The sequence below is a fragment of the Microcaecilia unicolor genome, unplaced genomic scaffold, assembly GCF_901765095.1.
Source record: "Microcaecilia unicolor unplaced genomic scaffold, aMicUni1.1, whole genome shotgun sequence".
Classification (NCBI taxonomy): Eukaryota; Metazoa; Chordata; class Amphibia; order Gymnophiona; family Siphonopidae; genus Microcaecilia; species Microcaecilia unicolor.
Window position 1 is genome coordinate 178,570 of NW_021963092.1, and position 21,308 is coordinate 199,877.

The following is a 21,308-nucleotide window of genomic DNA, read 5'->3' on the forward strand; positions in this document are numbered from 1 at the left end:
ATCCTGGAGGAATTGGGGCAAGGTGAATGAATACTGAGAACATATTTGAATGGCCTTTTCTGTGAGTGGCTTTACTTTAGAGTGTAAACCGCTTTGACCTCCTTTTGGAAAGTCAGTATTAGCAAATCTAATAATAAACCATAAAGCCGTCGGGGGCTGATGGAGAAAAGTGCACATCTTTGCACACCACTTACTGTGTCTGTAGCACACAATTTTGGGGATGCAGAATACACAAAGCACATTCAAAGCCACGGTAACGTAGGGAAGAGCGCAGAAGACCAAAGACCAAGTACAAGGCTGAGGCTTAAAGACCAGGTCTGAAGAATAAAAGGTTAGCGTGGAAGTTCTACGGTAGCATGAGTGAGGATTTCACGTGGGAGGTGCACAAGTACAACAGCATACATGCCGTACAATGTCTAGACACAGATCTGCGCTCAAGTTGCTACCTGTGCAGTAATGCTCTGTGCATACATACTATGCAAAAATGTTTTGCACAGGAATGCATTCCAGCACATGCGCCAAACTGTACATATGCAACTCCAGGCACCAATTTACGTGCAACACAACTACCACAAACCCTAGTGCACCTGCTGCATCTAGTGAATTCACCCATATTAGCACGATTTTCATGCAGACTGATTTGGTATATTATTTGGTTACTGCATCAAGGGCTTCACATCATGGCCCCTCATTATGTAACTTCCGTCCTACTGAAACCCATTTACCTCTCCTGATTGATAGCTTTCAGGTATGTAAATGGCTGTCATGTCTTCTAGTTTTATACAGGTAGGTCCTTTTGGTTCCTTTTTCTGAATCGGCCCCCCCCCTCAAAGATGGTAGCTGCAATCCTCACTGCCCCCCTCCCAATAGCATTCTCCTGGCTCAGGCCACCTCTGGTCTCTTCCAAATTTGCATAATTAGATTATTAATAGTCATCAGCTGACTTTCCAAAAGTCTAAGCTTATCAAAAAGGAGGTGATCTACATCCAGCCCTCAGAGACAACTTTCTCCAAACTTACCAGCAAACCCCACCCCCCCCCCCCCAAAAAAAAAAAAAAAAAGCTGGCTTTCATCACCTCCTCCTGCAACACGGAAAATCTGCTTCGTGATTGTTCAGTGTTCAGAACTTGCTTTTATTTGAAAGGGTAAAAAGCCCCGGAAGCCCTACCTCTTATCTCACTCTTCTCGTACCTCCCTAACCCCTTCTGTTTATTCTCCATATGGGACCCTTTTCTGGTTCAGTGTTAGAAGCAGAGAATGAAAGCTTCCAGAACATTCTTCAGCCTCCCACTTACAGGTCCAGTATGCAGCCCTGATAGGTATGAATGTAATTTATGGTACCGATGCATCTCTCCCTGCTCAAGGGGGGGGGGGGGGGGGCTCCCTAATATCTACAAGTTCTGTAACTACTACAGCTTATGCACTAAGTTTCTGCTCCCCACAGACCCCATCAGGGGGTCCTGGCCTCTCACTACTGCCCCTGAAGGCAGCAGCCTCAAAGGCTTCAGTCAGGTTTCACAACATTTCCAACAAAGGACCTTAGTTCTTGAGAAAACAGAAAAACTATCACCGTTACCTGGTAGGCTGAGGATACATGAAAAACATTTCCAGGTCACAAGATAAAACATGTAGATCCTTCATTGGAAAGAAGTAAAGCCTTCCCCAATGTCCAGGAAAACATTTCTGTAAGTGTTGTGGGGTCAGAAGGGCAACATCTGAGGGCTGGTACCAGAAGTAAATTGGACAGGCTCAAGGGGCCTCGTCTTCCATCCTCATTTGTCTTTCTATGGCCCCCCCACAGCTCAAGCAATTCCTCACTCTGAACATTGACTAAGGGGAAATGTGTCCTCTTAAGCTGTGGCAAGAAACAGAAAGGCCCAAAAGGCAGGGGTCAGAGGTTAGATCTCGAGAACAACTCCGCAAAATAGAATTCCCGTTTTATTCTTAGACATTGTTTCACACATACATCAAACAGGCCAAGGAAAGAAATGAATAAACAGCAACTTTAAAAGACAAAAAAAAAAAAAAAATCAAATAAAAAAAAATCCTTATTTCATCTTTGGCCTTGCCTGTCATACAACCAAAACTACCTCCTAGTGCACCTACGTACATACACAAACAGAAAGTTACTGGAATGCTTACAAATAAGAATGGTGTAGGGGGGGTAGGGTTTTTTTTTTTTCTTTTTTTGTGTGTTTGTTTTTTTGTTTTTAAATCAGTTTATTTTTTTTATTTTATTTTTTACAAGGCTGGACATATTTTTTCCTTACAAGATATAACAATCGGCTGCGGTCAACAGCGCAAGTATAGGCAGCTGGAAGATGGCAAGAAGCCGACTGTCCCCCCTACACACGCCACACACACCCTTCAAAGCCCCACTTTTGGTCACCTAGAGATCCCTGACAAAAAAATGGCTGACTTCCTAAAAATATATACAAAAATATAAAATGTAAATAAAAAATACAAACTAATTCTCATTTTTCTCTTCGTTTCTAAAGTACTTTGAGAAAAAAAAAGTTGGGCCTTGAAGTTCTGGAATCCCCCCACCCCCCTTTTTAAAAACATGGGTCTCTCTGCACATGGGTGTGACATGGGTGTGTCTGTGTGGCTCTTGCTGACAGGACTTGAATATTTCTCTCGCATGCTCTACTTGCTGGCTGGGACCACAGGGTTCTGGATTTTCTTTTTTTGGGGGGGACAGGAAATCAAAAGGTGGGTCAGTCACAGTGCCCTTCTAGTCATCGTCATCCTTTTTCTGCTTCTTGGTGTCGACTTCATCGTCCTACAGGAAAAGAGGAACCCGTTAGGCTCAGTTCCAACAAAACTGTGAATGGACAGGGAGGCATTGGTAGGCGTAACATCCCAATAGAGCCTACAGAGGTTTCAAGACATAAGTGAGAAAGAAATTAGCTTTGAAAGCCCAGGGCAGATCCTGCTTAGCGACACTAGATTTGGAAGCTCAGCTGTAAATCAGCTGCATCTGGTGCTAGGATAGACCTGGCAGCTGTCACAAAGGTTTCATCGTGCTCGAAGTACATATAACAAGCACCAGGTTACAGAAATCTCTATGACAAACTGGATTAACTTTTAAACCATAGACACGGCTGATGTCCCAGTAAACAGGCTCTGGAGAGTGAATAGTTTTACCAGTCAGGGATGTTAGCAGAAGAGTCAGGGACACTTGGAATGTCCCTTGACCTAAGGGGCTTAAATTTGTACCTGAGGCAATGGACGGTTAAGTGACTTGCTCAAGGTCACGAGGAGTGTTCAACATTCAAAAGAAAAGCAGATATGGCCCGCTTGAGTGGCGATCCCTGGCTCTCCCCTTCTCTGCCTGCTGCTCCTGTGCAACAGCCTAGTGGTTGCAGCAGACAGCTTTGCTTCCATTTGAATAGCACATGGCACGTAAGAGCTCTAAACTTTGGACTCACCCTCCTCTTGCCCAGACCCACTTCTATTGAAAAGGAGGGAGGGGAGCAGATTCCCCTTTCTCCACTATGTAACCCTCTAATAACCCTCTTATTCTTCTCCACATGCAAAAGAAAAAGTCTGAAACGCAAGGAGCGGCATCCAGGGCAACCCTTCAATTGAAGACCCCATTTTCACACTCACTTCATCATCTTCAGCAGCCCGTTTGCCTCTGGCTCCTTCTGTCTCATCTTCCTCATCGTCATCCTCACCTGTAGAGCAAAAGGCAACCAGACCATAAGATCAGATTCTCAGCCAGTGAGATTTCAAGGGCCACAGGAGCAGCGGGGCGGGGGGGGGGGGGGGGGGGGGAAGAGCTACAGTAGCAGGGGTATCAGTACACAAAGTGCAGTCTGCACACACAGTACTGGCTGCATGACACAGAAAGGAATTCACCGCAGCAGTGAACGTGTGTGGTAGACACGTGAAAATAAAATGAATGGCAATGAGGTTATATCCAGATGTAAACGAGGGATTTCAACATAGGTATAGTTGAGAGAATTGGCGGCAGATCCGGGCAACCAAAGCAGGGCTGGCTGACAGGATTTTAAAATCAGTTTGGGGGATTTAAATGCCTCATTTTGGTTTTCTTTTCTCAGCAAAGTGATCCCTGCCTGTAGCTTTAAAGGAAAAGCAACAGCTACGCACTGGTGTCCAAACGAAACAAAAAAATGTGCCTGCACAGGAACTCACTTTTGTTCTGGGCACAGCACCAGCCTTGTGCGTGTGCAAGAAACGTTAGCAAGAGAAATTTATGCTCAGAACATTCCGGTCCTTCGTTTTCTTCCAGGTTCTACTGAAAAATAACAGGAGAAATACAGTGTGACGCTGCTGTAAGTTAATCAGATGGAAACTCAGGTGTACAGAACTATATGCGCCCCACGGTTCTGTGCGCGTCCGAGTTCTGTACACCCAAGTTTCCATCTCATTGGCTTACAGCATCGCTGCAGTGTAATTCTACCTGTTATTTTTCAGTAGAAACTGGCACTCTGTCATCGGCGTGTAACTTTCTGCATCAGCCACTATCGGCATCGGAAAGCTGTATGAGTGACAGACCACTCTCCTCAGGGGATCAGCAGCCAAACATCGGACTGGTGGGGGGAGACAGTGACCTCCTCAAGCATGGGAGATTGAGGGGACACTGCCAAGAGTGAAGATACAGGCGGGGTATTAAAGCAACTCTGAGAACAAGGAACATGTTTAGGGTGAAGCCAGTGGCGTAGGAAGGGGGGGGGGCGGTTCGCCCCCGGGTGCACGCGCTGGGGGGGGGGGGGGGGTGTCGGCTCGCTGGTTCCCTGCTCTTTCTACCCCGGAACAGGTTACTTCCTGTTCCGGGGCAGAGAAAACAGGGAAGCAGCAAAGCCGACGCAGCTCCCAGTGACGTGCACCGGGGGCGGATCGGCCCTCTCGCCTGCCCCCCGCTGAAAGGTAGGGTGTGTTTCGGGGGGGGGGGGGGTGCGTAGCAGCAACCCACCCAGGGTGTCAGGCACCCTCACTACAGCACTGGATGAAGCAGGGTTGGTACTAAATCACCTCCCTGGCCATCAGATGTACATGCTGCCCACCCCCCACTTGTAATAGAAACGTCCCCTCTGAAAACAATGCTCCCTCACTGAAAGGATAGTTATGCCCCCACCCACAACAGCTGATAAAGTATAAAGGTCGCCAACACGGAGACCTCCGAAAAATGCTTCCCCCTAAATCACCAGATCATCATAGATTAGCTTTTCATCTGTTTACTGCAGCTCCTCTGGCTTTGGGCACAGCATGGACGAGCTCTAAGATCCCACCCAACTCTATTTGAACAAGATGGATTATTTTTGTTTGATGGCTGCGTTGACGGCAATTAGGATCGGGCAGACTGTTAAAATTGCATAACGTACGGGATTGTTATCGTAGGTGGAAATCTGACGCACATTCCAGACTGACGACTATTTTGCATCGCGATTCTTTTTCCCGGAAACTGTACTGGACATGTGACAGTTTCTACATATCTCATTGGAGAGTGTTTGGGTGGGGGTTTTGGGAAGGGGGGGGGTTGCTTATTATTGTAGATATATTTTTGACCAGTTGCTCAAATATTTTTAATGAAGCCCAATAAAAAGAAAAAAAAAAATGCTTCCCCCTCCCATCAGCCCAGTCTCTACAATATCAGAGCTCAATTGTCTGCTTTCACACCCAACCTCATCTGTCAAACAGGTTAAGTATGAGAAAGTGAGACCTGGGGCATCAGCTCCCACAGCAGCTGGGCAAAATACTGAAAAGGCCTATTGCCAAGCAGAAACACTACAGCCCCTCAATCCACCAGTTGGGGTCTCAGAGCTGGAATTAACCCCCCACCTCTACCTCTTTCACTACGGCCACTGCCAGGACCAACTTAACCCTTCCATTGGTTTTCATTCCCAGGGCCTCACGATATTCCTAATGCAATGGTTGCCAAAGCTGGTCCTGGAGGCAGCCCAGCCAGTCAGCTTTTCAGGATATCCACATTGAATACACATGAGAGAGTACTAGCTCCATGACATGAAAATCTCTCATGCATATTCATTAGAGATATCCTGAAAACCTGACCTGCTGGTGGTCCTTGAAGTACGAATGAAGACTGAGGCATCAGAACGTTGCCCGAGGTGAGGTGGCAAAGATCTGATACTGTCAAAGCAAAGCAGCTCCTAACAGCCAGAAAAACTGTTCGTGCTTTGCTCACCCAAAGGGAGGGGCGATTCTCAAACAGACCCTTCCACTAGATTCATGTTTTTTTTGGAAACTGCACTCGGCCATCCAAGTTTGTGAAAATCTGAAACCCTTAGGAAAAAGAAGAATTTACCTTTAAACCTCATATCCCACCTCACCAAGAAACTGCTGTTATAAATAACGTAGGATCGGGTCACTTAGGTCACTTTTGACTAAAAGATTAATAATTATTTCTACAGTTTGGTAAAAGGTATCTCTGCTTCTGCAATTCGTCATCTTCAAATGTTGCAGAATAAGGAATAAAGGAGCCGGGAAATGGAACCCATCACTGCACTTCTGAAGGCGGGGCACTGGTTGCCCACATCTCCGCTTAAGATCACGCTGTTGGCACGCTGCCATTCTTAATCCTTCTACTCCTCGCAGCTCACCAAGATCCCTTCAACAAGTTTCTTAGTTGCCCCCTCGTTTCGTGAAGTTTTCCTAGATTCCACTGGAGGAAGTGTCTTCAGTGAAGACGGCCCAGCGTTATGGAACCATTCCCCCCTCCCCATCATTATCTCTGCTTCGAATCCTCTAATATTAGCTTCAGGAAGCACTTGAAAGCATTTTTATATCACGATAATATTGCTACTGTCTGTTCTTAATTCTTTCCTATAGAAGATCTAATTTCTTGGTTTTGTTTTCATTTTATACATATATTTTTTAAATATATTATAAACTGATGTGATGGTATTTCCCAAACAGCAGTATAGCCCATCCTGAAACAACATTTAACTGAATATCAAATAATTAATAGCGTGGGGGAATGCTGAAAGTTTACCTATAGCTCACTCAACCCTTGCACCAGCCCTGAAATACTTGACAATAAATGAAGAGACCTGCCCCAGAGACCCAGCATCCTTCACCACAGGGTCTGAAATGAAGGGGATGGATATGTCCCCTGCACTCAGCAGAGCTGGAATCCCTTCCCAGGCTGGTACATGGTTGGGGGGGGGGGGGGGGGGGGGGCTCCTGAGCATAACACCAAGTACCAGGACAAACACTACAGGCCATCACCAGGGGGAAGACAGGAACGATCGGAAACCCAAAACATGGACCCAACAGATCTGCACACCTCTGTATCTTCCCAAAGGAAATCCGAGGCTCACAGTGCAGGAACTGCCCCTACAAAAGGGATGAACCTAACTGAAAGCCAATGGGGGGGGGGGGGCGGGGCACATTCCTTCTATCCCAGAGGCTATGTTCAGACAGCCCCAGGACCCCCAGCAACGACACCAGTGAGGCATTCTGGATGGGTCACAGCTGCATGGACCTGGGGGGGTGGGGGAGAAGAGGCTTGAAAAAAATTTGGAAGACTTGACACCAGGACCCAAGTCTACTGTCTATGTGCCCCATCCCCAGCCTTTAACCTAGTTCTAAGGAACTTCTAGAAACATCTCAGTTTCTCAGGAGGAAATTAAGGAGTTGGTACCAGGAACTGTGGGATTACTGAAGCCAGGAGGGAGAGTCAGTTATAATCACCTCTGTTCCCCTGTCTAGGGGAGCGTTAATCCTCACCGATCACCAAAGGCTGCAGCTAAATGAACTAATTACTTTCTTTTAAAATTCTGCTTTAAGCAAACAGAATGTCAGCAGTTACTGGAAAAGGCGTCAAAGTCTTCCGGAACCACGACTTCCAACATATCAGTGGTACAAAACTAGCACAATGGTGTAAATTCACCCAGCCCTGGAAAATTATTACTCTTGAGACACAGCTGAAAGCAGCTTTGTATGGATTCTGCTCTTCACTCCACAAAAATACCCCGTTTACCCAGCAAGGACAGCGTTTAGCAGTCTCCACAACTCCCAACTATTACATCCTTTAGAACCACATCCTTAATCAGGCGGCCAGGGAGGCCGTTCTTGGGGGGGGGGGGGGGGGGGGGGGGGGGGGGGACTGGAAGAGGAGGAGATGGTATTGATCTGCAGCAAGCCAGTGCAGAGGTTGATTTGATCACAGTGAGAGTGAGCATGGTAAAGGGAGCTCATCAGGGCCCCTTGTCAGAACAGCCTGCTTGCATTCCGATTTCCTGCAAAATTTCCTAAGTTAACCAATATTTCCTGTGTTTCTATTGATAACGTGCCAGTGTCATTTATCTAAGCAGAACGAATTGAAAGAAGACACCACACTGAAGTCCACAGCGGCCAAGAGCAGGTGCAACAAGACAGGGCTGCTAAACTTGGCAATACTCACGAGTCAACCCTTGGAGCAGATCTTTAGAGAATTCTTGTGCCCACGGGACCGACGCTTCTGCCCTATTCTAAAGTAAGACCCTGCAGCGTGTCAGGAGCAAGTCCGAACCAGCATTTCCTACCGAGGATACCACGGTATAGCCACCCCAGGATTTCTTACCTTCTGCCTCTTCCTCGTCCTCATCTTCCTCTCCGCATTCCTCTTCGTCTTCCTCGTCTACCTCATTGTCTGCCTCCTGTTCGCCATTCTCTTCGTTCTCCTGGGGGAAATGAGCAAAATCAAAACATGGGACCGGTGCCTAGTCTCGGCGCTTTGCCAACAGAGACCAACTGACCCTTCTGGGAAGTCCCACACCAGCCCCCCAAACATTTACCTGCTCCCGACAAAGTCCGACTTCAGAAAATCCTGCTTCGTCCAGAAACACAGCAGGCTTGTCATAAAGTGCAAGGGAATAAGGGGGAAGGCAAGTAGGCACAAGTAAACTGTCAAATCCAGTCAGGTGCTTTAGAAACCCAGCGGCCTATCCCTTATCCACCCATTCCCTCTACATTCTCAGCTGTTTGTCAGGAGCCAAAGTATTGTGACCAAGACAGAGCAGCACCATGGAGAAAAATCTCCGGAGTAGGAGCGTGAATAAAGAAGGAAAGACAGAGCAGCCTTCTGAGACACCCAAACAAGAATGAACCGCAGCATGGCCAGCTCACGAGACCCTTCAGAGAAGCAGCATCTCAGTTGTAGAGACACGACATTACCAGTAGATCAGGAAGAGAGAATGAAGTCGGAATGCAAACAGTGGCGCTTTACTCTGAACCCCAGGGGGTGGGTGGGCGCTTACTAGCCGCAACACTTACTGCATTGCCATTGGCTGCTTTGTCTTTCCCAGTTTTCTCTTCAACCACTTCTTTCTTCTCTTTTAGATCCTAGAGAGACGGGAAATTGAATATATCAGTGAAGGCGGTTGGAAAACAGACATTGAGAACGCCTACCACAGATCTGATCAACCATCCTGCACCATGGTTCGGAGGGAGGAGGAATTCACCGACTGTGACCATCACCTACTACTACTACTTGACATTTCTAGAGCGCTACTAGGGTTACGCAGCGCTGTACAATTTAACAAAGAGAGACAGTCCCTGCTCAAAGAGCTTACAATTTAATAGATAAGAGTGAGACAAATATAGGACAATCGAGCCATTGTGACATCACTGATGAGGTTGGCTCTTAGGCATTGGTGGAATGAGGCATTATGACATCACAATCTCAGCTCTGGTTAAATCACTGCTATATGTAATACTACTACTACTACTTAACATTTCTAGAGCGCTACTAGGGTTACGCAGCGCTGTACAATTTAACAAACAGAGACAGTCCCTGCTCAAAGGAGCTTACAATCTAAAGGACGAAATGTCAAGTTGGGGCAGTCTAGATATCCTGAATAGAGGTATGGTGGTTAGGTGCCAAAGGCGACATTGAAGAGGTGGGCTTTGAGCAAGGATTTGAAGATGAGCAGGGAGGGGGCCTGGCGAATGGGCTCAGGGAGTTTATTCCAAGCATGGGGTGAAGCGAGGCAGAAAGGGCGGAGCCTGGAGTTGGCGGTGGTGAAGGGTACTTGTTCTCCCCCCCTCCCCCCACCAACCAAGACTGTCATTACATACAGACAAGCAGTTATAACAGTGGGATCTCTTCCCTCCACCCCAACCCCTGCATTCAAGTGTGCTAATGCAACTCACAGATACAAAGACCTTTGCCCAGTGCAGTCCAGGATACATTCATTCATTAAACCACATGCTGGCACAGGCTTCAAGGCACAACACAGCAACCTGAGCACCCCCTCCCCTCTCCTGTCAGTACAGACCAGCCCCCTTCTATCTGCATGACGCTAGCGGGCTTATTTTTTTTAAACAAACACCACCTTCGCTTACCCGGGTGACTTTCAGCCAGTCATTTAACCCTCCCCGAGTTCAATATTTCTTTTGTAAGACAGACACGGATACCTCAACCACACGAGCTACCAAGTGTGTGTCTTACAGCAATCAAATGGGTAGAGAACATACGAATTAAAGCAGTTAGTGTAGATTTTAAAAAGATGTGAACAAGAAAAAAAGTCCATCATTTGTTAAGACGAGACCTGGGGAAGCCACTGCTTCACCCTGGGATCAGGAACACGGAACCCTGCTAGGTTTTGGGACTCTGCCAGCTACCTGTGACCTGGATTGCCCTCTGTTGGGAAACAGGATACTGGACTAGACGGACCTTCGGTCTGACCCCGATATGGCTATTTTTATGTTCTTCACAAGTAGCAGACATGAGATCCTCCTTCCTTTCACCCTATTCCTGTTCTCCTTCATCAGTGCTGGAAGTCTCTAATGGATGGGCCAGATAAATCTGAAGACATAATCACAGCCCCCAGCTAGAACATTTATGCAGCTTACAGCTAACCAAGCACCCTCCCCCCCCCAAAAAAATAATGTCCTTGGTAACCAGCATCCACAGGAACCGGTGCATCGTCTGATCTTCCCAGGGTCAATGCTACACTGCCAGGATCAGCATCTGTGTTTTTATCTCCACCCTTCACCTGCCCTGGAATTTGTGCAAGGTTTGTTGTCTTCCTTAAGGAGCCCCTGTATACCTGCTGAGTATATTCTAATTTACTTGTAAGCAATCCTCAGCAATTAAAGTAATTATCTCCCTGAGTGATATTTAAAGTTACACTGTTCCCTAATCCTTCAGAAAGATATTTACCCTGATGTAAGCTTTTGTTTTTATCTTGGAACAATCCGCCACCTAATCCTTGGGACACATTCAGCCACTCAGAGTTTCAGGATACCCACAACGAAGATGCAGGAGACAGAACTACTTATAATTAAGGCACTGCAGGCAAATTTCTCCTCTGCCCTGTGGTATCTGAAACCCCATTTGGCTGTACGTGAGGACTGGGGTTGAAAGCCCCTACTGAAGTGCCTCTACTTTCACTTGCAACTGCGTGGAAAGGGGTGATCCCCCCCCCCACACAGCCTAGTTACAGTAACTGTACCTGGCAGAGGCTTTCCACCAAGGCTCTGTCTGGAAGTCTACAATCACCAGACTCCCCTCCCCCAGGGGCTAAGGGTGAATCTCTAACCCGCCCAGCCAGTGGAAACCTTAACCCCAGAACTGAACTCAGATCTGCTGCAGGGCAGCACCATTAAATAAAAACCTAAGGGGCCCTGTTTACTAGCCGAGGTAGAGGCACGCTAGCCATTTTAGCGTGCATGCCAACTGTGTAGATGACCATAATATTGCTGTGGGCGTCTACACAGTTAGCACGCAGTAAAACACTAGTGCACCTTAGTAAACAGGGCCCTAGGTCCATCTGTCTTAGCAAAACCTTTTTCTTTTTAATCTGGCTTTCCTAGTCAGCAAAATAATTTAATTGTATGTGATTTTTTTTTTAATACTTTGTTGGGATGATGCAGCTCTTAGAACTTGTAGCCTGCCTCGGAATCAGTCAGTTCCACATAACAAGCACAATTGCCAAAACTAATCTCCTACAGCCATTGCAGAATAGCATTAAAATATTCATAAAAAGTTAACTAATATTTACACTAGGTATCACCAGAGGGCATCACTGTAGCTCATGCTATTTATGACTATGTCCACCTAATCACCTGAAATAATCAAATCACTATAATAATTAGAGTATAATTAATAAACAGGATGCCTAGAACCCTTTGCATGGGTAAAGCCTTGATCCCTGGCCACCCCTATAGTCATAAAATCAACAATCCTGCCTTCAAAAACTTCACAAAGCCAAATTAATCGCTCAAGGTGGGTTTTAGAACCAGTTATCTCTGGCTAATTAATGCTTTGAGATCTATCTCGGAAAGCCTCTGGTCTAGAGTTGCATGGGACAGAAATTTCACCCATTCCCAAGACTACAATAACCCAACCTGTGCCAAACCAACAGTAGCCCATGTTGATAATTTCCCCTCTCAGTGCTTTCAATGCTGTCAATCATATCCATTGTTTTGTTTTTTTTAATGTGCTATTATAATTGCTAAACTAGCTTAGAAACACAAGGAAAGGATAGGTAGGTTGGCCTGGCATTATACTTTCACGGGAACCCAGCAGGATCTGCGTCATCCCCATGGGATTCCCGCTAACTCAGTTCCTGTGCAGCTCTCTACTGCTTATGCTGTACTTCACTGATCCCCTAGTTACTACCTCTTTCCTCTGTTGCAATTCTTTATGCTTTCCACTAGAGGGGGCTCAAATTATGCAAAGCTGCGGTGGGAGGAGCCATCCCAAGGTACTTCTTTATGGTTTCCACTAGAGGGGGCTCATAACATGTTGCACAGCTGCAGTGGGAGGAGCCATATCTGTCCCAACTATTTTAAGTCCAAGCTCTACAGTAAATCAAATCATATTCCGTTGCCTATCTTCAAAAAAATGACTTGAACAACCGTTTCACTGTGGCCAGATTTAGAGCCCATAATACAGAGAGATTAGTCTTTTGAAAGACCCTAGTTAAACAGGAACCATGAGTCCCCCATTTTGAGTGTGTTTTAAAAATTCCACACCCTGGGCCCCCTTGTGGTTCTGACTGCAGAGGAAAACCAGCAGGAAAGCTCAGTTTCTTATCCTGCAAAACAAACGGGCAATGCCTTCATGAAAGATCATAGATGCCCATGGTCAGCATAAGAATAGCCATACTGAGTCAGACCAGTGGTCCCAGTATCTATTTCCAACAGTGGCGAATCCAGGCTACAAGTACCTGGCGGAATCCTGAAGAGCCGCAAGATTCCATAAAACTGATACTAGGGTAAGTTGCTGTTTTCCTCAAGTCTACCTCAATCATAGGAGCCGGCTCTGTGAGTGCTGTGGGTGCTTGAGCACCCCTAATACTGAGAAAATTCCTTGTATGTATCCAGGGAGGGGTTATTTCCAGTGGGCTTGGTACCCCCAATAATTTTGAAAAGTTGGTTCCTATGACCTCAATAGAGGTTTGTGGACTTTTCCTCCAGGATCTTGCCCAAACATCTGGTTTGAACAAGTTCCTGGAGAACTTGTCAATTGCTGGAAGAAAATAGGCTGGGAACAAACATCTGCCTTGCCCACCGCTGAATTTGAATATACGAGGCCCCTACCTAAACACTGAAGACCTAGGCATTTACCCTGACTATACCATGATAATGCCTTAGGGGAAGTGCTTATCAATATTTTTCTGGCTCTGACCCCATGATCGCAACAAAATAAAATAGTTACCCCCTTTGCAGGTGCAGAAAAATAGATGCATCTATGGAGAACTCTCCAGTACTGTGACCCCAAATGCTCTGCCTTTGGGCCTCATGTGCTAAAGGAGTTTCTCTAGAGTTCTTAGGAAAGAAAATGCTTCTCACCCCAAATTAATGTTTGGGAAGGGGGTTCCCGGTCCCAAACCAGAAAGAGTGGTAGGGCGGGCCTATAAAAAAGCAGAAAAATCTCTTGGATCTGTCGTTAAAGGGTTTCCCTGGACTGAGCTGGAAAAGTTAACCTAAGAGCCAGTTCAGCTTCCCGCGGGAAACCTGCGCTCTCACACGCGCCCTGGAACCTTTCAAACAAAACACGCGTTTACAGCGCCTGCCCATTGGCTGCTACCCATTCCTCAGGCCCGCCCCCTCACCTCACGCCCAATCCGCGCCTCTCCTGTAATTCGATCCCTCCACAACACGCAGGGTTCATGGGAGGGGTAGTCTCTGCAGTTCAGAACCTCAGTCGTCCCTATACAAACGAAACTCAAAAAAAACTACAAGCCCCGCCGGGCTAGGTGCGGGGACGAGCCCGCGCGGCACCACGTGACACGCCTCAGGCACTGGCGGCGGAGGCGGCGAACAGGGAGCGGTGTGCAAAAAGGGGGGGGGGAGGAGGACCCCTGAGAGCTGAGTCCCCATAGTGGGGACGTCACGGGAGGGGGCAACAGAGCGCTGCCTCCGCCTCTTCTCTACGATCGCACTTTTAGGAAAGGGCAATTTCTGCTCAAGGACAGGCAGCCCCCCCCCCCCCAAGTAATGACACTATTGGTCCTAAAGTAATAATCGGATCAAGGGGAGGGGGGAGCGCCCGCCCTTCCCCCCCCCCAAGTAATGACACTATTGGTCCTAAAGTAATAATCGGATCAAGGGGAGGGGGGAGCGCCCGCCCTTCCCCCCCCCCCAAGTAATGACACTATTGGTCCTAAAGTAATAATCGGATCAAGGGGAGTGGGGAGCGCCCGCCCTCTGCCCCCCCCCCCCCCCCGGTGACATCGACCGACAGCAGTTCAATTCAGCCAGCTGTCAATAAGTGATACCGATCCCGACCACCGGCTAAACCCACCTGAGAAACAGCAAAGCGCGGGGCTCACACCGGAAAATACTCCGGTTAGAAGGGGGGGCAGCGCTTGCGCGCGCACCTGGGGATTTTTTTCATGTGCGATTTTGACAGTTCCTCATTAAAATTTCTCCGAAAACCATAATCCCAGGTACTAAAACAACAGTCTGCTGGAACGGAGCCAAGAACAGGAGCAACTTGTACCTACGAGGGAGGAGGAGGGGGGTGGCGTGGCAGACAAAATACAGGTACACGGGGGACCCTGCAAAGTGGCATCCAGAAGTGCACTTCAAAGGGCAGAAAGTGCAGAGGTGCAGCATCTTAAGGAGCCACTTGGCCAGATAACTTTCTTCTTTTTACTTTTATTTAAGGCCACGATCTGTTGCCAAATTTCGTACCAGAACTTGTAAAAAAAAAAAAAAAAAAAAACCCGGGAGGGAAGTGGAATTCACAAATCAAGAAACACCCCTTTCCTAAAAATAGACGAGGGGTTTACAAAAACCCGACTAAAACAACAACAAGAAAAAAAGTCAGCGGTGGTCTAATCCAGTGTGTGCTGGCGACCGCCCCAATCCCCCTTGAGAACATAACATATATACAAAACAATACCGAGGAAAATGCTCGGCTGCAACAATGTTTCTGTGCTGGCTGAGACTCGAAACATTGTATCTGTTTAGCTTCTTCAAAAGCCTGCCTGGGTCCGAGCCAGCTGACTTTTTAGCGAGCTGCTCCTTCTCTCCCATTCCGCCCACCCGCTCGCGTGGGCTCGGGATGCCCTTCAAGCTTTCCGCGCTTTCACTCAAGTCTGTCTTTGCCCACAACTTCGCCCCATCAAGGGCAAAAAGAGCAAACAAACAAACCACCGCACACAACATCAGCACCATTCCAGCCCTTCCGCTGCCGCATCCTTCTCATCCTGCCCCCCCCCCCCCGTAGTAATTAAAGGTTAATCAGCAAAGAGAAAACAATGGGGGGGGGGGGGTGAAGGCAGAGCAGGCGCTGGAGACAGAGAGATCATCGCTTACTTGTTGTGTTCAGCCGGGTGAAGCGAAGCTAAAGCCGGCATGGTCGCTCTTGCATCATTAAACAAAAGAACCCGCGCGATCAAAGCCCATCCTGACCCTCTGCCACTAGCCTGGAGGCGTCGGGCAGCTCCCGATCGGCTTTACACGGTTCCTCCCTCCTCCGGTCTTTACGGAGACTTCTCTCCTTTGGGCTCAGGAGATTTAAAACAAAAAAGGGCGCCTGTCAGATTTAAGAAGCCTAAAGTGGGCGATCTGGCTTCTCTGCAGCTCTGAATCCAGCGCAGATCGCTGCATGCACTTTCCCCGGGGCACCGCAGCGCGCGATGTCAGAAGAATAGGAGGCAGCTCGGCGCCCCAGAGAAGGAACAAAAGTCATCGGCTGCCCACACGTCCCACTCACCTTGACCGATTTCTCGGGACTGGTATCCACGGCTGTGTCTGACATGATGTGAGATCGAGCTGTCGTATTAAAATAGACGGAATATACAAATCTATATTAAAAAATTAAAAAAAAGCAAAGTCCAGGCAAGTCCTGCGGCTGTACGGGAACAATACAAAGATGGCTTTTTAAATTTTTTTTTTTACAGCCAGTGCAGGGCTCACGCGGCGCCAGAACCTCTAATATAGATTAGTGGGCGGTGCAAGCTGCCAAGACTGCCGGTACCCGATTGGTCGGCTCCCCGAAAAAAAAACCCCAATCTGTGGCCGCTGATTGGCCGGAGCGCGCACAATGGGAGCAGCTTGGGCTTGCTTTTTTTTTTTTTTTTTAAGCTGCAGTACCTCGACTGGACTGCGCGCCACCTGCCCCAGCGGCTCCGCTTGCGCGAGTGCGCTGAGTTTGCGCCAGGTCTCAGCCGGGCAGGGGAGCAGAGAGCGAGCACAGCGACCCCTAGTGCACCAGTTCGGCTTGTCAGTTGTTGGGAAAGGCGCGGCAGGGAGGGGGAAGGGCGGGAAGTCATTTTCATCACCGCGAAGCAGAAACGAGCCAGTAAGAGGCGCTCGAACGCGTTCAGCGAGGGGGGCGGGGCCGCTGTACTTTTCCATCCACGCGGCCACGCCCCCCTCTCTTCCCAAATGCGACCAGGGCGCCAATGACGACTTCTCCCGCTCTGCAACGCGCTTAATAAGAATAAGTTTAGGAAAATGTGCAGCAGCCCCACCCTTCGTGTTCTGTCGAAGACTCCCCGGCAGTCTAAGAAAAATCACACTTGTGTGCTCATCATCCTGGAACGTTTCTTTGGTCAAGGGGTGCAAAATCCCAGTCTCTTTTCGCGCCCCCTCCCAAAAAAATGAGCGATTCTGGCAATGTGCCAACGTCGTGGAGGTGCGAAGCTGCCACACCAAAAATGGCGCCCGGCACGCTGAAGAAGCAAATCATTCGCTTTTGCTCTACTATTTGTGGCACAAAGTGGCAACAGGTCGTCGGGGGAGTGCTGTGGCGGCTGGGGAAATCAGTTCCCTTTGGCAGAGGAGCGCTACGCGCGTCCTAAGCACATCCAATTCGCTAGAACCTGGCTTTTCTGGAACCTTTTTTGCCACACTCAACATGGCGCCGAAGCCAGAGCCACTGCGGTGACGTCACTGGGAGAAAGCCCACGGTGGTTGGCTTGTGGGCGGTCGTTGAAACCATGGTCTATGCTGATTGGGTGTAAGTCCAGAGCCAGCCTGGTGTTGACGCTTTGCGACTTCTAATAGGCCGAATCAGACGTCATTCTGTGGTGAGGTAATTGCTAACTTGAGTAAAATAGGGGGCGGATTTTAAGGAGCGGAGTGCCGGGGTCTGCTCGTATTTGTATACGGGGTGGTTAAATCGCTCATGAAAGGAAAGAATAGCAATAGCATGCACGCTTCGTAGGTGCTCCAGATTAGCCCCCAATAGCACCCCCCACGGCCGTAGGCTGCACTTAAGTGCTTCTAACGATTTGGAGCCCAAAGCGCTCCATTCCGAAGCTGGATAAAAGCGCTTAAATGGAGCGAGCAACTAACAAAATAACGCGAATGGCCCCCTTAACTTCTAATGATTCCTTTCAAAGGGATCTGAGCCAAGAAGGACAAACAAATGCACAAAAGCCGTAGACGCATTAATTGAGAATTCAGTGGCTGCTGGTAAAGAAGCCAGAAACAGATGTTCCTATAGAAATCCTTTGTAACTCGAGTTTTGTACTTCAAAACCCAACTCATACCCAATTAAACAAAGAAAAAGAAATAACTCTTCCTTCTCTATATTTTATGCCGGTTTTAGTCGTAAACCTCCAACTTCCTTCCAAACCACCTATTCCTGCTTCCTTTAGGCTCTTTGAGCACGTGGCCTCCTAACTCAGCAGGACCCATTTCAACCAGAGGCTCCTCCTCCTCATCTGCTGCTTCAAAGTTTCGAACTGAAAATGCACCAATCAGACAGCAGCTGGCAGGCGGCTCTACCAATCAGAAAACTGCAGATGGAATGGCTGCTGTGTGATTGGTCGCCCTGGGGCGCCAAAGGAGCGCTTTGCTTTTAAAACAAATAAAAGTGCTGATGAGTTTCCTTGATGTGATCCGTGATGACAGTGATCAATTTAAAGGGGGTAATAAATAATCGCTTCATCCTCGTGTCTGCTGTTTACCTAGATTAGTACCTTGATGTCCGGCTCCAGGCATGTGGTTCCCCCCCCCCCCCCAATGTACACGTGGAAGGTGTGCGAGTGAACACGTGGTTATATGAGGATCCTTGTGGCTTAAAATACAAAGAGTAGGAGGGGGGTCCTCTGCATTATTTTTCGTGGGAGGTGAATTATCTCTGTAAATGAGAGGGGGGGGGTCCAGTTTGTGTTTAGTGGCCTTTAACCTCCCTCCCACCGTTAAAACGGAAATAAAATGTAGGTTTGATAGCGTTCCATGCTTGAGATAGTATGTACGAAGTGCTACATGGCACATAGAAACTTTTGTTATTATTAAAGTAACACGAAAATTAGTTTCCTTGTAATGTGAGGCCATAAACAGTAGCCTCCCTTGGTCTAAATCTAAATTATACCTAAACTTGGTTTTAGTGGGAGAAATGGATTTAGTGTGAGACTGTGAGTGAATGAGGGGGGGCTCTCGGAGTTTCAGCAGGAAAGTGAGATGCCAAGGGTGAGCTAACCAAAGCAGCCAGGGTATAAATCTAAAAAGATGTTACCCATCCTATTGCTTTGCAAATGAGACAAGTACCATGATGCATACAAAAATTCTTGGGGCTGAAAATTGCCCTCCATTACTTAGCTAAGAATATACACTTCTAATAGCAGGAATAAGTGTGCTTACTGGTTGCCTACCTTTCATCAAGGCAGCAATTGGCTCTGAGGAGTGAAAAGGGGCTCAGACCAGAGTGAGAGAGCCTTCAGGTGAATGTGAAATATGCCTAATAAGCAAGAATCTTGCTACAAGACTTGGCATCTCTGGAGTAATGGTGGCTGTGTAGTGTTGCACTCTTTCTGGGTTTTAGCTGTGAAAAGTAGTGGCTGATGCTGGAAACACAGAAGCCAACATTAGCTTCTTCTCCCCTTTAATCTCAGTGACTTCGGATTATTCTGCTTTTCCTTTTTGTCTCGCACAACAAGTCTCCAGGCCTACCCACATTGCCAGCAACACTTTTGACATCACTGCACCCTGTTCTGTAGCCTAGTGGTTAGTGCAGTGGACTTTGATCCTGGGGAACTGGGTTCAATTCCCACTGCAGTGCCTTTAACCCTCCATTGCCCCTGGTACAAAATAAGTACCTGAATATATGTAAACCGCTTTGAATGTAGTTGCAAAAACCTCAGAAAGGCAGTATATCAAGTCCCATTTCCCTTATGACATCACAATATCAGAAGTGAGCCAAGTATTGGGCAATCAAGTCATTGTGACATCACTGATGAGGTTGGCTCTTATTGGTGGAATGAGTGGAGGCGTAGCCTAGTGGTTAGTGCAGTGGACTTTGATCCTGGGGAACTGAGTTCAATTCCCACTGCAGCTCCTTGTGACTCTGGGCAAGTCACTTAACCCTCCATTGCCCCTGGCACAAAATAAGTACCTGAATATATGTAAACCGCTTTGAATGTAGTTGCAAAAACCTCAGAAAGGAGGTATATCAAGTCCCATTGCCCTTTCTTGCCAACCATTTTCCCTTTGTCCTCTTTCCCCTCCTTTGCCTCTCTAACCCTCTACGTTCAGGCCACTCTCTGAATCTTTATTGGGCTTACCGGAGTGGCAGCTCTCCCACCTTCAACTTCTTTCCCTTTCTTTCTTGGACAAAGTTGGCAAGGTCTATTCTTCTCTCTCGCATATCCTTGAGACCCGGCTCCACTTGTTCCTCCTCCCCTCAGTTCTCTTCCTTTCCTCGACTCCTCCATTCCCAACTACACAGGTACCATCTCTGCTAGCTACAAAGAAATACATACATGCACTTTGCAAAGCTAAGCGTGCTTTCCTGACAAAATGTATCGCTAACTGCCAACAAACCACAGGCAGGTTTTTTGGCGCCTCAACCAATTTTCGCCTCCTGCTGTCTCTACTTCCTACGAGACCTCCCCCTTACCGCTCTGCCTATGCTTGGCAGACCAAAATTTCCTCCTTAGTCGCTCTCTCTCCCTCTGCTATTTCTCCCATTCCATCTCCTGACCCTATCTTGGGGCTTTCTGCCTTCTGTCTGGAAGCATGCTTTGGTGCTGCCTCAAACCACACCTCAACCGTTCTCTCTCTTTCTTCCAATCTCTATCCTGCCACTTTTTTGTAAGAACATAAGAGTAGCCATACTGGGTCAGACCAATGGTCCATCTAGCCCAGTATCCTATTTTCCAAACAGTGGCCAAGCCAGGTCACAAGCACCTGGCAGAAACCCAAATCGTGGCAACATTCCATGTAGAACCCCAAAGAATAGCAAGATTCCGGAATCCTAAAGAGTGACAAGATTCCATGCAGAATCTCAAAGAGTAGCAACATTCCATGTAGAACCCCAAAGAATAGCAAGATTCTGGAATCCTAAAGAGTGACAAGATTCCGTGCAGAATGCCAAAGAGTAGCAACATTCCATCTAGAACCCTAAAGAGTGACAAGGTTCGATGCAGAATGTCAGAGTAGCAACATTCCATACTACAAATCCCAGGACAAGCAGTTGCTTCCCATGTCTGTCTCAATAGACTATGGACTTTTCCTCCTGGAATTTGTCCGAACCTTATTTAAACCCTTTTAAACTACTCGATAAACTGATCTTGTTTCAGCTTGACTCCTTCCTTGAAATCCTGCATTTTCCGTCCAAAATCAAGCAGGCTTTCGCACAGGCCACGGTACAGAAACCCTGCTTCTAGTTATTTGAAAAAAGGAAGATCACCCCAGAAGGATTGGACAGTATAATTTTATCTACAAAAATGAGTATGAAGTAATGCTTGACAGTTTAAGCTTTAATGTGAAGAATTGCAAACTGGTGCATCTTGGGTGCAGGAAATCCAAATGAGCTGTGTGCAGTAGGAAAGAGTCTGATAAGCACAGACCAGAAGGACAGTGGGGTGATAGCTTCTGAAGCTGTCAAGGTGGTGAAACAGTGTGACAAGGCGAGGGCCAAATCAGCA

At 47.5% G+C, this 21,308-nt stretch overlaps 1 protein-coding gene across 1 annotated transcript; it reads right to left on the reverse strand.

Moving 5' to 3' along the window:
• Positions 1–1,920: 1,920 nt before the first annotated feature.
• Positions 1,921–16,348, reverse strand: LOC115458923 (prothymosin alpha-like). The gene is made up of 5 exons (XM_030188777.1): positions 16,145–16,348; positions 9,244–9,312; positions 8,552–8,651; positions 3,613–3,680; positions 1,921–2,782 (listed from the first exon to the last, which is right to left on the reverse strand). Exons 1-5 carry the CDS (start codon positions 16,187–16,189, stop codon positions 2,735–2,737), a joined length of 330 nt encoding a protein of 109 aa, XP_030044637.1. The 5' UTR covers positions 16,190–16,348; the 3' UTR covers positions 1,921–2,734.
• Between the last annotated feature and the right edge of the window lie 4,960 nt (positions 16,349–21,308).